Here is a 17537-nt window from a genome sequence, read left to right on the forward strand (position 1 = left end):
CCCCAGTGTCCAACCTGGCCTTGGGCGCTGCCAGGGATCCAGGGGCAGCCACAGCAAATCTGGGAATTCCAGCCCAGCCCTTCCCCACCCTCCCAGGGAAGGATTTTTTCCCAACATCCCACCTAAACTTGTCAGCATGAAGCCTTTCCCTGGGTCCTGTCCCTCCGTGCCTTGGGAATTGTCTCTCTCCAGGTTCCCTGGGGCTCCTTCAGGCCCTGCAAGGCCACCCTGAGCTCAGCCCAAAGCTTCTCCTGTCCAGGCTGAACAATCCCAGCTGTGCCAGCCTTTCCTCCCAGCAGAGCTGCTCCATCCCTCTGCTCATCCTGGAGCCTCCTCTGGGCTCTCTCCAGCAGCTCCACGTCCTCCCTGTGCTGGGGCAGCTCTGCAGGTGGGCTCTCACCTGAGCAGGGCACAGGGACACAATCCCTCCGTCACTGTGGGGTTCAGGGCTGGGGCAGGTCCAGCTCTCATCCCCCAAATCCTTCTCCCAGGGCTGCTCCATCTGCTCATCCCAGGCTGGACTGATCCCAGGGGTTGCCCCATCCCAGAATCAGCACCTCACACTTGGTTTCGTGGAACATTTTGAGGTTCACAGAGCCCAGTCCCAAGCCTGGGACCCCACTGAGCTGGGCTGAAATGGCTGCTCCAAGTGGCGTCAGCACAGCCTGCAGTGCTCAGGATGTTCCCAATTCTCCCTGCATCCGTGGTTTTTCTTTTCCCCCAGACAAGAAGGGCTGGATCTGGCTTTGATCAATATGTTTATAATTTTTATCCTAGCCTGAAGATTCTGCTCTTACCGTGTTATGATAAATATATTTCACTGCATTCTGGTAAATCTTCTGTCTCTTAAATCTTGGCACTGGAGTTCTGTTTCCAGACGAAACCTGTTTCATTCCCATTTATCCCATGTTCACTTTTGGCTTCAGGTAGCTTTTTCAAGTCAAGAAAGGTTATGAATTGAAAAGATGACTTACTGGATGGGGAAAAAATGAAACAAATTGTTCAAAACAGGACAAGTTTTTGCTTTTCAAATTAGGAGTTGAAACAAACTCCTAAACTCTCCGCACATCTCCCCTGGAAACGCCCTCCTTTACTGTAACTTTGTGGTCTTGATGATATTCACAGAGAAGCTGATTTACTGAATAAAGAAGTTCTTTAAGCTTGCAGTTTTGGAACATGACCAGTGTGTCTGAACCCAGGTTTCAAATTTTACTGGCATTTTGTTGGCAAACTAATTTTTTGGAGTCCTTTCTTGTTTGGGTACGTTTCCTGACACCTCTGCCTGTATGGTACTGTGTTTGAAAATTCTCTTCTCCTTTTCTCTTTTTCAAGAGGAAAAGCCTATGAACACAGGCAAAGGGCTAATTATAAGATACCAGGTATAAAAACAGAGAGGCAAGAAACTTACCAGCTGAAAAATACAGTGAGCAGGGGAGAAAATTAAAAAAAAAAAATGAGGATTTCACGGCAGAGTTCTGTGCAGCAGGCCCTGGTTGTCAAAGCAATTCCACCAGCAAAGCATGAACCATTCCCAAGCCGTAACGCCGTCATTTAAATCAAGCATGAGCACATGGGTGGTAAAAAAGACGTGATTTAGTCTTCCCTTCTCTCCCCTGGCATCTTCTGCCGTTGCTTCCCCTTTGCCAAGAGCAGCTTTCATTTATGGAGAGCTTTGAGGCGGCTGAAAAACAGCTCAGGTGGCTTTGCCCTGCTCCATCCTGCGTTTCCCCTGAAAATGACTTGTTATTATTGCCCTGCTCGAGGATTTACTCGCCCAGCCGCAAGGATCTGTGAGCTCCCGACCCACGTCATTCATCCAGGAGAACGTTCCTTGCTGGAAATGTCGTGTCTAGTTCAGGACAATCTTCTTTTTGTGGCGTTCCTTGAGGTAACAAGGAACCAGCTGTGCGAGGTTGCAGTGCTTTTTCAGCTTTCCCCGTGGCTGGGATATTGTAATCCCTTTAATGCTTTTTTTTTTTTTTTTTCTCACTGGTGCAGGACTTTGGTGTATCCAAGGAGTTCAAGGAGAATTTGACATGAAATAAGCCCTTTCTGTGCTAACTTTGCTGTGGGGAAACTTCACCAGAAAGCGAAAGGAGCGATGAATTTTTTGCGTTAGAACAGAAGAGTGCATTCATGTCACACGGGGGTATTCTGGTAAATGGTTGGGTTTTTATTTTTTTTTTTCTTGCTGGATTTAGTTTTAAGTGAGATTTCTGTCATTTAAATCAGCCTGAGGTGGATTAACAGCTGAGGTGTTCTCCTTGTCTCACCGGGGGGAGGTTCAATCTTCTGGGAGCACCTGGTTGTGTATGAAATGCCTCATGGAAAGCGGGAGAAATGTGAATATTTGGGCTTGTAAGAGAGCGTGCAAATGGCTTTAGGATCCTGCCTGGGAGATGGCATTCCAGTGAACACCACTGGGGCTAAATCACTGATTGAATAGCTACAATGTCTAATTTCTGACTGGTTTCGACCAAACCCAAATGTCTGCTGGAAACACCAGAGATGCCGAGTTTCTGGACCTTTTCTGGAGTCAAGAATCACTCAGAATCCCTGAAGGTCTCTAGTCCAACCTCCTTCTTTTAAGCAGGGTCAACAGTGAGTTCTGACCAGCTTGCTCAGGGCTTTTTCTAGTCACATCTGGGAAAACTCCCCATCTTATTCCAGTGTTCAGTTATCCCCAGAGTTCAGCGTTATTCCCAAACGGGACGGATGTGTGTGCCGTTTCCTCCTGGATTCCCTCCTTCCCTTCACCTCTTATTAAAGATATTAAGATATTAAATAGGACAAGTCCTGCACAAACCCCTGAGGATCTGCAGTCGTGTCCAGCCCACAGCTGGAGTACAAACCCGTGTTTTCAATCCCAAAATCCAGTTTCTGCTCAATGGCTTGGCTTGGATACAGGGATGCTTGAAAGAAGAGCTCGGGGATGTTCTCCCTCTTCATCTGGGACTGCCCTGACGTCCTTGACCGTGGGGACGGGAGACCTGGCTGTGCCCTCAGCACTCTCGGCTCCCTCCCATCCGCTCTCACCGACTTGACTGAGCCAAGATTTCTCAAGAGATTTATGAGATCAGTTCTTTTCTACTCTTGGTGTTTCCTCTTCTCCCTGAACTCTGTGTAAAGTCCCGGAGCGTGAAGGTTCTGGCTTCTCTTTTTCCTTGCCCAGGTCGGGATTAACACACGTGAAATGTAGATTTCGTCTTCGGACTCGGATGTTTATTATGTCTTATCTATTTACAGACTCACGAGCCGTGAGCTCTAACTAGCAAGTTAGAGAAACAAGGTAAAATGGAGACGTTCTCTATCTCTTTCCAAGGTTATTTAAGTGCTAATTACCCAGTAATGAGGTGACACCTATATAATTTATATTTCTGACCCAGTAATGACCACCCAAGGCCCCCAATGCAGACCTTTTTCACCCAATTACAGAAAACCACCCAAACCCGTGAAGAAGAAGGAAGAAGGACTTAGACAATGCCCAAAGTCCTCCATCTCGACTCACACACATTACTATATACCAAATTCTTAAATCTGAGTTTTTCACCCCGTGAGATCACACAATGCCATTCAAACCACACACCCACAACCCCAGTGCTGTCACTCAATCTCGGGAGCCTGTTCCAAGGCCTCAAGTCAAAGGTGGTGCTCGCTTGAGGGTCAGCACCTTTTAGCACAGAAAGCCTGAAATTCTCAGCCTCCAGGATTCCAGCACCGGAGGACTTTGTTGGTGAAGACCTGGGCAAAAAAAGAATTCCTTGTGTAACTCAGCCTTAGGTGTATCCACTGTGTTTTAGCCTCAGTCAGCTGAGAGCCCACATTTTCCTTCTTTTTTTTCTTTTTTTAATCACATTCCAGTAGAAGTTCTTCTTGTCACTTTTCTTCTGTAGAAAGAACATTCTTTTCTTCTGTTCTGTTGTCATTTCTTGCTGGTAGAGATTGTTGCCAGTCTCCACCATATTTCTATTCTCTGGAGCTTTATATTCTCTGGACAATATTTCTGCGTTTCTCCTTTGTAGTGTCCCTCCTTGCTTCCGTCTTTTTTGTAATTTTTTTAACACTCTTGGACTCCCTTTTTAGCCAAGGCAGACTCTGTTCGCATCCTTATCTTCCTCAGGATTGCAACAGGGTTATTTTGTGGGAGGGAGAGTTTGGAAAGAGCAGATCTTTGGAGCTCCTTTGCCCTTCAGAGATGCCACCCATAAGATCCCACTTAGCAGGTGCCTGAATAAACTGAATCCAGGGTTTGTTCGTCCTCAAGGCTTTCCCACATTTCCTGATTTGGTGGCTTTTACCAGACTCCCAGCGTGGTGTCACTCACAGCAACTTCTGCTTTGGGGTCAATACCAATGAACAAATGAACATTTGTTTGATGTTTGATAGATTCATAGAATGGTTTGGGTTGGAAGGGACATCAAAGATTGTCCAATTCCACCCCCTGCCATGGACACGGACACCTTCCACTATCCCAGATTGCTCCAGCCTGGCCTTGGACCCTTCCAGGGATCCAGGGGCAGCCAGAGCTTCTCTGGGAATTCTTTCCAGAGCCTCCCCACCCTCACAAGGAAGGATTTTTTCCCAGTGTCTAATCCAAACCTACTCTCATTCATGGTGTCTTCTCCTCCAGCTGTAGCCCACCAACCTAAATAATTCTGGAGTTCTTTGATTTGACTAAAATCGAAAGGGTTTTGTTTCATTTTGGGTTGTTTTTTTTTTTTTTGTCTTGCTTTTACAATACTCCAAACAACCTATTTGAGAGTGAGATTTTTCAGGCAAGGGGCTTGGAAGGGGAAGGGACAAATCTGCCCATAACTCTTGTGCCCAGGTATTTTCACATCTGGAATGCACTGCTGGCTGTGGTAATGCCTCTGCAATACTGTAACACAGCAGGATGCTTTAATGAGGGTTTCAACCCTAAACCCACAACATCAATGAAATTTATAGTTGTTAACATTTTTCAAAAGGTAGTTTTGGGGGTTTCAGTTCCCATTTCATGTTCATGCGGGCTGAAAAGTCGTCGTGTTGGCAGGCCAGAGTCCTCCTTGCACTTGGAATTTCTGTAAAATAATTAAATGTTCTTTATTACTCTTGACAGCGCTCTTAGTATGTACTACAGGGTGGGGAGGGGGGTATTCGTGTAAAAACTTCTGCTAGAACCTCTCTCTTACTATTTCAGCTGCCTTAATGTTCTTGAATGCCAAAAGTGCCTTGCTCACATTTTGGAAGATACCACAAAAATGTTTTAAAAAAAAAAAATTTACATAAAATTTCAGTATCATCTCCTGTGATCATATAGATGCCATTTGATATTCTTCCTGATGGGTAAATTTATCTTTAGACATTTTGTGTTTCTATAATCTTGTATCTCATTGCGGTCTTTGGAATTAATACGCAGAGCAAGATGGTTAAAGAGCACGAGGAAAAAAGGGGAAAAAAAAAAAAAAGAAAAAAATTTCGTGGGGGGAAAATGTGGTGAGCACTGTGATTAAGCCACTCTGCAGAAAAACGAAATTGTTAAGTCTGCAACTGATTAAGTTGAAAGAAAAGAAGGGAAGTCAATATGTAAAAAAGTGCACGTACAGTTGATCCTTCTGGTAAGGAAAATCCAAGTTGTTTCTCCCAGAGAAGGAAAAAAAAAACCCCACCAAACTACCAAGCACACACCATGTACAGAGCTCTGAAGCTGGGGGAAGGCAGGCAGGAGGCTCTGTGGAGATTTTTATCATCACTGGCTTCACGTTATTTCCAGCACAATCTCAGGAAGCAGTAAGAATCAATCTGTGTGTGTCTCTTGGTCCGTCAGTCTGGGAATTAACAACTTCCCCGTCTTGTGTCCTTTAAAGGATTTCTTCGTGACCCTTAAAAGTCCAACCTCAGTCTCCCCATGTAATAAGTTGTTACCTGCTGCCAAGCCTCCGAGAGCCGCATCATCTGTTCTCCTAATTGCATCTCTTTGTAGAAGCCTGTGTTTTGCATTCCTAATTAACTTTTTTTTTCCCCTGCTCTGTTTATTTTCCTCCCCTCATGGCAGCGCATGATTTCTTTTTTTTTTTTCTTCTTTTTTTGTTGTTTAAAAACAGATACGTGGATGGAGGAGCAACAGAAATCTGTGTGTTTCCAACAAAGCCTGTAATCTCGTTCCTAACTGCGTGTCCAAGTTTAAATTAGATTTTTCTGTTGCAAAAAGCGTGGGCTTGGTGTTGTAATCAGGCTGCTGCCAGAAGACAGGGGATGAAACCTCCTGAGCTTTGGGGGATTTTCCCCCTGAGGGGCTGGAGCGTGTCCAGGGATGGGAACAGAGCTGGGAAGGGTTTGGAGAATTCCTGAGGGAGCTGGGAAAGGGCTGAGCCTGGAGCAAAGGAGGCTCAGGGGGGACCTGGTGGCTCTGCACAAGTCCCTGCCAGGAGGGGCAGGGAAAGGAGGAGAGGAAATGGCCTCAAATTGCACCAGGGGAGGCTCAGGGTGGAGATTGGGCAAGGAAATTTCCCTGGCACAGTGCTCAGGCCTTGGGATGAGCTGCCCAGGGAGGTTTGGAGTCACTGTGTGTGGGAGTGTTCAGGAGGAGTCTGGAGGTGGCCCTTGGGGACAGGGGTTGGCTGATGCTGGTGGCACTGGGGTGGCACTGGGTGATCCTCAGGGGCTCTCCCAGCTTTGATGATTCTGGGATTTAGCGTCAAGAGGTAAAATTTACTGCTGAAGGTGGTAGGTGGGTGGGCGTGGTCTCAGCGTGTGTCCAGAGGAGATCATTACCAAGGTGTGTTCCATGGAAGGTGACTGGCAAAGAGATTTTCTGGCCGCTGGCCCTCGATGACATCTCCATGACTCAGGAATGAAGTGGGAAAACACCGTGGGGCCTGGTACAGCTCCTGCTGGTTTGTGTGTCCCTGCCCATGGGAGCTGGGTGATCTCCAGGGTCCCTTCCAACCCAAACCGTTCCAGGCCTCTGTGATTTGTAATTAACAAAGGCATTTGTGGTCCAGACTTCGCTTGGGCTTTCCAATAACCTCATCATCGTGAAAGTAGAATCACAGAAACCCTGGGTTGGAAAAGACCTTCAAGATCATGGAGTCCAACTCATACCCTAACACCTCAACTAAACCGTGGCACTGAGATTTTGTTCCCATCTTTTTTCCAACACATCCGGGGATGGTGACTCCACCACCTCCCCGGGCAGACAATTCCAGAACTTTATCGCTCTTTCCATTAAAAACTTTTAACAGTTTGAAGTATTTGAAAGATACTCTGAAGCCTCTGGGTTTCTTGCATTTTGGTGCTGCCACAGCCCCAGGAGTCGCTGGTGTCCCAGCCTGTGGAGCAGGAGCAAGGAATGATTCCTCACCTTGTCACCAGCACCAGGACGTTGTGTCTGTGGGACGCTCCCAGCTCCTCCTTGGCCGCTCATGCACTTGCTCAACTGCAGAGCTTTTGAAACGGCTCCCAAGCCCAGCTGAAACCATTGAGATCATTGTGAATGGGACTTTTTTCCTCTGATTTGGGCTGCCCTCACCCCCGAGACAAGATTGCCTTTGTAGGAATGAACAACATCATGTTTGTGCCTCTGGGAGAAGCGGATCTGTGGGCTAGGCATCGCTTTCCGGGCTTACCTCACAGGCAACATCTTGGATATGTTTTATCTCTTAAATAACTCCTCCTGAAAACGTGAAATGGAGGAGGGTCGTGGTACAGCTCAGATCTGTTTAAGAGTGCCTTGAACAAAGTTCTCACAGTAGGGTTTTTTCTTCTTTTCTTTTCCTTTTTTTTGTTTTTTTTTTTTAAGTGTAGCATTGACTCATTTGGTGGTGTTAAAGTGCACTTTCTACTTATCCCCAGAGGAAAGTTAGTATTCTTTTAAGTGAAACTATTTTAAAAGCAGAACACAAGCCTAAAATAAGCCAGTGTTCTCTGGAGCTCTCAGAAGGTGTAGATTTATTTACTGTAGTTAAATCATAATTAGTTCTCAGGGGATAGTGTATCTTTTAAACTGCTTTATTGCCACCATCTTGGTTTTCTAAATAATCAGAAACTGCTGCTCTTTATATTTTGTAGTATGAACAAAAATTTCGCTGTAAGTAGAAACAAATGTTTAGAATCGCTGGTTGTCACTTGCTGAAGATAGGGACACCGAAAAAAAAAAAAAATGAGCACTTGGGGAAAAAAAGTGAAGAAATACAAAACCTGCGTTATCAGAACTTAAATGAACTATGGCTCTGACTTATTTCAGCCCAGCAGATAAAATAATGTTTCACATTATGGTTTTTCAGCCAGTCATTTTTTAATATTCTAATGGGTTTGGATCAGGACTAAATGTTAACTGGAAAAAAAAATAAAGGGTGGTGCGACGTTAACATAAAATACTCCCTGATATTTCAGCCTTGCTTTTCATGAATGTAGCTTAGTGTTGCAGCTGATAAGCATGTGGGGTTTTTGGTTTTTTTCCCTAATTGGCAGGTTAATGTTCGAGGTGCCTGAGGAGATGGGTTTAATAGCAGTGGCCGTTCGACAAACACAAGGGAAAGGTGAGTAAATCCCCTTATTTTCCTGAGAAACGTGTATTAAATGCACAAAAATAGGACGTTTTAAGATGCTTTATGAGCATTTTTGATCATACAACCCATAGAATAAGCCTGTCCTCTTCTCCTCCCGCTCCAACCGCCGATTCAAACTGAAAACCCCAAAAGTTAACAGGAGACCAGAGTAAACATTTGCAGGATGTTTGGTGGCTTTTGCAGAAATGATTTAGTGGTCTCCTGGTTCCTGCCAAAAAGGTTTCGCCAGTCACGAAAACTTGCCATCACTACACTCAGTGTAACACAAGTCGGGGCTCCAAATTAAATCCGAAACTGGGTTAACTGGAACAAGACTGGGGCTTGACTTGCTCGGAGATCGAGCCTGCAGGACCTGCCTGAGCAGATAAATGTAAGCAAGTCGTGTTTCTTGCCCAGAAAAATGCTGGCACTCCTTTAAAAGCCACGTTTATTCTCCTGGAAGAGCAGAGTGTGTGGCCCAAGGAGCTTTTCCAAGCACAAATCCATGGAAAGATGATTCCCTGGCTTTCGGTGCAGGATGGGTCAGGGTTTGGACGCGTTTCTGGGTGCACACAGAGCATCTTCACAAATGCTTCTCCACTTGAGCAAAGCAAGATCTTTTGAAATGTGTCTGCTAGCAGTGCAAATCCTGGAAGCAGGGGATTTAGGACATGCTGGGAAATTGAGAACCTCAGAACAGAATTACAGAATGGCCTGAGCTGGAAGGGACCTTGAAGATCATCTTGGTCCACCCCCTGCCACACCTTCCACAAAACCAGGTTGCTCAGAGCCCCATCCAACCTGGCCTTGAATACTTACAGGGATGGGGATGTTAAAAAAAATCCCAGTTTTCTTTGAAGCTTTTCACTTTAACCCTTTGTCCTTCAAAATTAGTTTGGGAACTCCATTAAAGGACTTCTGGTACATTCTTGGATGGATAGCTTTGAATCTGTCTCTTTAGTTGTTATCTACATTCACAAAGTGATCTTTTTTATATAAATATTCTTCTCTGGAGTTGAAGTTACCCTTTCCCCTCTCCTTGCCCAGGTCGTGGTGGAAACGTTTGGCTCAGTCCCGTGGGCTGTGCCCTGTCCACTCTGCACATCTCCATCCCTCTGCATTCCAACCTGGGCCAGAGAATTCCTTTCATCCAACACCTGGTGTCCTTGGCAGTGGTAGAGGCAGTCAGATCCATTCCAGGATACGAGGTACGTCCTTCTGATTCGTCTCAAAGTTCCTGCTCCCATTTCCATTAAATTCAGGTTTTAGCTGTGTGTTTTCTGTGTAGGATGGCCGAGTGCATAATTCAGTTCTTCAGCACTAAGAATTTAAGTTTAACCCTAAATTGAAGCTTGCTAATGTTTGATTGCTGATATGTTTGAAGAAATCCAATATCCGTAGCATGAGTATTCTTTGGCTGAGGTGATCAAATGAACTACACTCATTTCACTCTTAATCTTACGAAACCTAAGCTTCAGTCCTCAGCAGTAAAGAAAAAGTCAATTTTGTTTGCCCAACAATGGAGTTGATTTGTTTTGATTTTGAGGGAGAATAAGGAGGAGGGAAAAACGAATAAAACTGACAAATCCTTTTCTGCTTTTTTTTGTTGCTGCTGTTTCAGTGGTCACTTTATCCCTTTTAAAGGATTTTTCCAACCCTTGTTTAAGGTTGAAAACTGATTTCTAAAGCAAGAGCTGAGGAGAATTGCTCTCGAGAGGGAATCAAGTGTCCTGTCATCAGTATTAAAATGAAGAACCAGTCTTCTTTATCACCTCATAGATCTCCTTTTTAATGTTACCATTTCCTAATATTTGCTAACTATAAAACTTTGGTATTTTACAGAGGTAGTTAACTAAAGCATATGTTTCCTATATTACAGAAAATCAATGACTTATACACATTTACACATGAACTTTATTATAGTGGCACCCAGTAGCTTTGCTGGAGTTTAGGGTCTGTCAGCCTTTCTATTAAAACCTTCTAAATTCAGTGCTTCATAACCTGACTGGAGAAACAAAATGCTTCAGGCTAAAATTTGCAATATAAAAATATTTGGCTGGAGTGGATAATTTGACCACTTAAAAACGAAGGGACAAGAGTTAGTTTTATAAAATCTGGGGATGACTGGGGAAGGAGCTGCTTTATGAATGGAGGTGGTTTTGCTTCCGTGGGCCTGCCCTACTGTGGCATTTTTTAATTTTATTCCATTCAAGAGGAAAAAGGTGACTGAAGTACCAAACGTTGATATAAAAAAACCGCGGGTCAATAATGAGTGTACTGTGCAGAGCTTTTGGACTGTAAAGAGCTTTCTGTGACCAGGACAGATCTGCTGAACCTGAGGGGACATCAGCCCTTGGCAGGGGGGCAAAACAGAGTTAAGGGTCTAGACTCAAATATGTTACAGCAAGAAATTTCGAAAATTTATCAAAAACTCAGTGCTGGAATTTCCCCTTTAGACTCAAGCACTGCGAGGCTTTTCTTTCTGTCCATGTCATGGCAACTGACAGTGGGGTAATCTGCAGAGCCATGGAATCATGGAGTGGTTTGGGCTGCAAAGGATCTGAAAGATCATTCCCAGCCCTGCCAAGGGCAGGGACACCTCCCACTGTCCCAGGCTGCTCCAAGCCCCAATGTCCAACCTGGCCTTGGGCACTGCCAGGGATCCAGGGGCAGCCACAGCAAATCTGGGAATTCTATTCCAGGGCCTGCCCACCCACCCAGGGAAGGATTTTTTCCCAACATCCCACCTCAACTTGTCATTTCTCAGTTTGAAGCTATTCCCTGTGTCCTGTCCCCCTCCATGCCTTGGGAATTGTCTCTCTCCAGGTTTCCTGGGGCTCCTTCAGGCCCTGCAAGGCCACCCTGAGCTCAGCGCAAAGCTTCTCCTGTCCAGGCTGAACAATCCCAGCTGTGCCAGCCTTTCCTCCCAGCAGAGCTGCTCCATCCCTCTGCTCATCCTGGAGCCTCCTCTGGGCTGGTTCCATGTCTCAGTTTATCAGCCAGTCATTGTTTTTTAGGGTGGCCACAATTCCTGACTCTGCCGAACCAGCAGCAACCGAGACCTTTGTTGTGGGTCCTCCCAGAGCAGCTCTGGGGGCTCCATTGGAAGTTCCCTTGTCAGATGTTCATGCTGAGGATGCAGATGGGCTTTAGGTCGAGAGGATGCTTCGCTCTCCCATTCTGAGAACAGCAGAGTCTCTCTCTAGTGAGGGAAGACAAGAACATGCTCCGTCTCCGGCGTATTTTGTGACATTTTGTGTGAATCCACGCTGTGGCAAAGCCATGAGAACTCCCAGCTGCCCCAGCTGTTCTTGCTGCTTGTTGTCACTTCAGTCACAGAGCTACTGCCTGGTGTCCTCCAGGTGTGTGTTTCCCCCCTTTGGAAGCCCTTTTATCACTGCTAACACCATTTCCCTGTGCCATTCCTCCAGAGTCTCCCACAAACCTTTCCCCAGCGCCAGGAGCCGAGTTCTTTTCCACCACGAACATGAGTTGGTGATACTTTTCCCTCCGAATGCTTTGATGGCAAAATCAGGTAGTATTTCCTGTCGGTGGACGTGTCGTGGACTCCTCTCTGGCCTTTAAATCTGTCAGGAAAGTAGACGCAGACCCAGGTGCAGCTTTCACGCATCCTGTAAAGGGATTTCATCCCCGACAATAGGAGGGAGTGCGACTCTTGGAGGCCTGGAGCACCTCCCATAATTTGCCCCCGGGGATGCAGCAGTGGTGGGCAGCGTTTCAAACTGCAGGAAGCACATTCGCTTTCTTTTTCGTGTTTTAAGTAGCCAGTGCAAAGTTCAGCTCAGCCTCGTGCTTTCAACAAAAGCTGCTCTGTGGGGCTGGGAGGTTGTCACGCAGCTCGGGTTGTGTTTCCAACGAGAGCTGGGATGGCTTTAGGACATTTCTGGAGTTTTTTATGGGGCTGGGAACTGGGATTTCTCCTGTCTGCTGAATTTCCTTTCCAAAATTCAGGGTGTCACTGTCTCCTTGGCTGGTTCCTGCAAGGGTTACTTTTTCTGCAGCACTTGTGGAGCCCTTCAGTAGATTCTCATTGTGAGGAGCAGGTGACAGCAGCACGTTGGGTGCGGCAAAGAGGGAGAGAAAATTCTCCTCCTCTGCCCTGCTCAGGTGAGAGCCCACCTGCAGAGCTGCCCCGGCACAGGGAGGACGTGGAGCTGCTGGAGAGAGCCCAGAGGAGGCTCCAGGATGAGCAGAGGGATGGAGCAGCTCTGCTGGGAGGAAAGGCTGGCACAGCTGGGATTGTTCAGCCTGGACAGGAGAAGCTTTGGGCTGAGCTCAGGGTGGCCTTGCAGGGCCTGAAGGAGCCCCAGGAAACCTGGAGAGAGACAATTCCCAAGGCACGGAGGGACAGGACACAGGGAATGGCTTCAAACTAAGAAATGACAAGTTGAGGTGGGATGTTGGGAAAAATCCTTCCCTGGGAGGGTGGGGAGGTGCTGGAATAGAATTCCCAGATTTGCTGTGGCTGCCCCTGGATCCCTGGCAGTGCCCAAGGCCAGGTTGGACACTGGGGCTTGGAGCAGCCTGGGACAGTGGGAGGTGTCCCTGTCCATGGCAGGGGTGGCCACTGGATGATCTCTCAGATCCCTTCCAACCCATTCTGGGATTCTCTACAGACTGTGGAGTGATGAATGAGCCATAAATGTCTCTAAATGTCTCCTTCTGTTTCCTTAGGACATTGAGCTGCGGGTGAAGTGGCCAAATGATATTTACTACAGCGATCTGATGAAGCTCGGTGGAGTTCTGGTAAACTCAACACTCATTGAAACAACATTTCATATTCTCATTGGTAAATGTCTATTTCGAAGCTTTTCTGTGCTGCTTTCATTTTTTATTCTGGAGGATTTTGTTATCAGTGTCTGTATCAGTAAAAATGGCAACGACGAGAACAAGCAATGACAGCAGGCATAAGGAAATAAAGCACAGCGTAATATCCAGAGGAAGCATAAAAAGTAAATGTTTTCGTTCTTCTTAATAATTCCATATGCTTGACAAGTAAAACATAAATGCCGGCATCTGGATTGGTGTAGTTGAGTTCAAAGGAAGAGCATTGCATGGGAGAGGGAAATTGTCCTCCTTGATTTATTGCAAAACCAGTGGAACATACTGAAAACTCCGTCCTTTTTTTTTTCCCCCCCAATTTATGTGTTTTTTGTAACATGACAAATAGTTAAATGAAGAACATGCCTTTTAAATCAGGAGGGCTACGAACACAGAGTAATGTTTTCATTTTTCAGTTATTGAGATGTTTTTGTCATCTCTAGTCTCATAATCATCCCGCTGTTTGATAAGGAAGTTTTTTTTCTCCTAATCAGCGGCATCCCAGATCTGCTTAGAAACCTGCCAGATTCTGGTTCCAAAAGTAATTGCCTCTGCTGTGTCTAAAAAACTGAAAGAAAATTCCCGAGCAAGTCTAAAAGGGTAAAGAAAAAGATGATATTTGAATGCAGCACAAGTGTCCTGCAAAGGTGGAGTGGTCATGACGTTGTTTCTGTCAGAGTTCTGTGGTTTTAGAGGTGCAAGCAAGAAAAGAGTTGAAGAAGTCACCTCCTCCTGTGAAACATGCCCGGCCATGACGTTTTCTGTGCAATTTTAAACCTTCATTTTGTAAGTCATCGACTCGAGCAGGATGGAAATTCCACCGAAACTTAAGAAATCTCCCTGTGCCCCATCAACCATTTACAGCTTCCGTGTTTTCCTACAGCCTGGTTAACACAAGGAAAGCAGGAATACATCCAAAATTAGTTCATTATGTCAAATATCTCTTAAGCGCTTCACGTATGTGGTTTGGACCTCTTGATTCTTCCCCTAAACATCAAAATATTCCAATTCAAAAGGAGGTTTTCTGTATCCATTCTCTCTGACATCCTCAGGAGTCCTCTGGTAGGTGTGAGGTATAGATAAATGTCCATTTTCATCAGTCTGTTTTCACCTGGGGCCTTTTAAAATTGAGATTTCCCTGGTCCGTACGAATCCAAGGATCTTTTCCATCACCCCAGTGCTGTGTTCCACTGGGAGTCATCGACACTGAAGTTTTTGCATTGGTTGGAGTGATGGGATTCAGCTTCCCCAGCAGGAAAGGTGTGTCAGATCCATCACCCCTTTCCCAGAGTCGTGCAGGATCCTTTCCTAGACAGAATCCCAGAATCCCTGAGGTTGGAAAAGCCCTCCCGGCCCATGGAGTCCCAGCTGTGCCCACCTTGTCCACCTTGTCCCCAGCCCAGAGCCCTGAGTGCCACCTCCAGGCACTGAACTCGCTCTCTCCGTGGCATTCCTAAGAATCTCCCATAGACGAGGATAATGATGAAAATCAAAAATCATCTTGTGAAGTTTTTTAGCTTCTTTCCTTCATGTTAGAGCCGGGATTAACACACAGGAGTCGCAGTTTCGTGTTCGGACTCAGTGTTTATTAATTCTTATCTTTATTGGTCTCACAAGCTGTGAGCTCTAACAGGCAAGGTAGAAAATGGAGGTGTCTCCGACTCTTTCCAAGGTTATTTCAGCATAAACTCTCCAATAACGAGGTGACACCTGGATTATTTATACTTTTGACCCACTAATTGACCACACAAGGTCTGCAATGTTGGCCCTTTTCACCCAATTAGAAAAAAACACCCGAAACCAAGAAGAAGGTGAAGAAGGACTTAGACAATGCCTTAAATCCTCCATGTTGCTTCACATCTATTACTGTATGTTAAAACCTTCAATTCTGAGTTTTTCACCCTGTGAGATCACTCAGTACTATTCAGACTGCACACCCACAACCCCAGAGCTGTCACTCAGTTTTGGAATCCCGTTCCACGGCCTCAGGTCAAATGCAGTGCCTGCCTGGGGGTCAGTGCCCTTCAGCACAGAAAGCCTGAAATCCTCCTTTTCCACAATTCCGACATCATCTCTGTGGCTTCACTGCTCCAAGAAGGAGCTCAGGAGAATGAAGATCAAAGACAAACCTGAGTTTTCACTGCTGGAGCCTTGCAGATGCCACGCTTCACGCCGAGGCTTTTAAACACAGTTTGAAAAAAAGGAACAACCAGAAAACCTTTTTTTTTTTTCCCAATCTGAAACTTAAAATCGAAGAACTTCACGGTGTTGGGACTTGTGGAGGAGGAGTTCTGAGCAGGATATTCACCATTAATGTGAGGGCCAGACCCGGAGCAGGCGGAGGAGCCAAGCGCCGGTGGAATGCAGGGGACAGCCAGCGAGCGTGACCTGCGAACGCTCCTCTGCCTCTGCTCAGGCACGTCCAGATCCTCATGGTCCCACCACTGGAACATCCATCAGCCACATCAGCACTGCAGGGCCACTGCTGAGCGCTCGCTTCTCTCATGGACTCCGCAGAGGTGCCCCCAGAGCCCTGAGCACCTCGTGGTTCTCACATTTCCTGGCTGCCTTTTCCCCTTGGTTCGATCCCAGGTGTTGGCGCTTCGGCTGAGCTCCTCGTCCCAGGGTGGCTGTCGTGTCCCACTTTTTGGGTTGCTGGGCAGTGATCCTGAGGCTGCTGATGGACCCAAGGCCCTGTGACCCCCTTAGCGGCCACGGTGTCTCTCTTCCCTCGCGCTGTTTGGAGTGCAGACGCCTGAGTTGGGATTTGCTGGCACAGCCCGTTGCATTTTCCAGTTCATTTTCCTTTATCTCTTTCCAGTAACCCATTTCAGCTCATTTCCACAGGACTGGTGTGCTGGGATCACTGGGCCTCCTTGGTGTGCATTCATTCCCTGGCTTGTTAAAAATCAAAAACTCCTTTTTGCTGAAGAGATCCTTCTCCTCAAAGTTAATGCAAATCATGGATTATTTACAGCGAATGTACAAATCAAAACGTCTGCACCTCCTTGCATCATGTCCAAACCTGATTGACAGACAGGATTTTATCCCAAATGTCTGAGGCAAGAGAAAAAAAAAAAAACAACCCCAAATTATTAGGAGAAAAAAAAAATAAACAGGTAATACCATATACTTCTTTACATCCCTCGAAGCCTGTTTCAGCAGGCTGCAGAAAAGGCCCCAAGAGCCGTATTTAAACAAGGGAGGCTTCCTGCCAACTTGAAATTCGGGAATTCCAGCTGGAGAAGGAAATCTCAGCGAGAGGCTTGAGGCTTCTAAAGGATATGCTGTGGTGAGATAGATTAGGCAAACTGGAGTCTTACTAAGCTAAAATCAGATCTTCTGGGCTTTCCCAAGCTAGCCAAACAAGGCTTATCAGCTGAGCGAGAAGTCTGGGGTTTTGGAAAGGGCGCTCAGCTCGCTGCGGTGAACAGAAAAGTCTCGGAGCTGAATGTTAGACTGGGAGATAAAACTCCGTCTTAGGGTAGGATCGGTTGTTCTCTGAGTGGGCTGAGGACCTGCCAGCTTCCGGGGAGTAAAAGGAGGTCTCACATGGATGGTTTTGGAGCCAAGGTGCAGTTTATCCTCTCCCGACCCTCGCTGCTGGGATGGGATGTGGTGGAAAGGCTCTGCTGGATTTGCCTCTGTAATTCTGAGGCAGATTTTGAGGGCAGGGAGCAAAATCTGAGCTGAGAATTGCAATTACAGGGGCAAGGAGATCCAAAGGTGTAAGAGACTGAATGAAGCCAGCTCTGGGAGCCATCGTGAGGGATAACTGCACGGAGCAGTTGAATTAATTGCTGGCCGTGGTGGCAACAAAGAGTTTGTCTCTTTGATTGTGGTCCTCCTCTTTGTGTTCTCCAGGCTTTGGATTTAATGTGAATAACAGCAACCCCACCATCTGCATCAATGACCTGGTTGCAAAGTTTAACAGGGAAGAGGGGACGGAGCTGAAGGCTCTGAGTGCAGACTGCCTCATTGCAAGGACTGTGACTGTGCTGGAGAGGCTCATAGAGGTTTTCCAGGAGAAGGGGCCCAATGGAGTTCTTCCCCAGTACTACAAGTATTGGGTACACAGGTAAGAATTATGTCCTTCTCAAACTTTTATTTTAATAAAAAATGGTGGAAGAACTCATGGATGTTTTGTCTTCTTCCACAGAATTGCCT

At 46.3% G+C, this 17537-nt stretch overlaps 1 protein-coding gene across 2 annotated transcripts in view; it reads left to right on the forward strand.

Annotated features, from left to right (window-relative positions):
- Positions 1-17537, forward strand: part of HLCS (holocarboxylase synthetase) — a 113503-nt gene that overhangs the window by 90351 nt on the left and 5615 nt on the right. The window contains exons 7-10 of one of the 2 annotated variants that reach the window (XM_066177172.1): positions 8452-8519; positions 9576-9736; positions 13224-13338; positions 17235-17448. In XM_066177172.1, the coding sequence (XP_066033269.1) occupies positions 8452-8519; positions 9576-9736; positions 13224-13338; positions 17235-17448 (558 nt within the window). Of the gene's footprint in view, positions 1-8451; positions 8520-9575; positions 9737-13223; positions 13339-17234; positions 17449-17537 lie in introns of those variants that run through there. The other variant, XM_066177173.1, reaches the window with a different exon arrangement.

The sequence above is a fragment of the Chamaea fasciata genome, unplaced genomic scaffold, assembly GCF_029207755.1.
Source record: "Chamaea fasciata isolate MVZ Bird 193981 ecotype frontalis unplaced genomic scaffold, bChaFas1.0.hap1 SCAF_2, whole genome shotgun sequence".
Classification (NCBI taxonomy): Eukaryota; Metazoa; Chordata; class Aves; order Passeriformes; family Sylviidae; genus Chamaea; species Chamaea fasciata.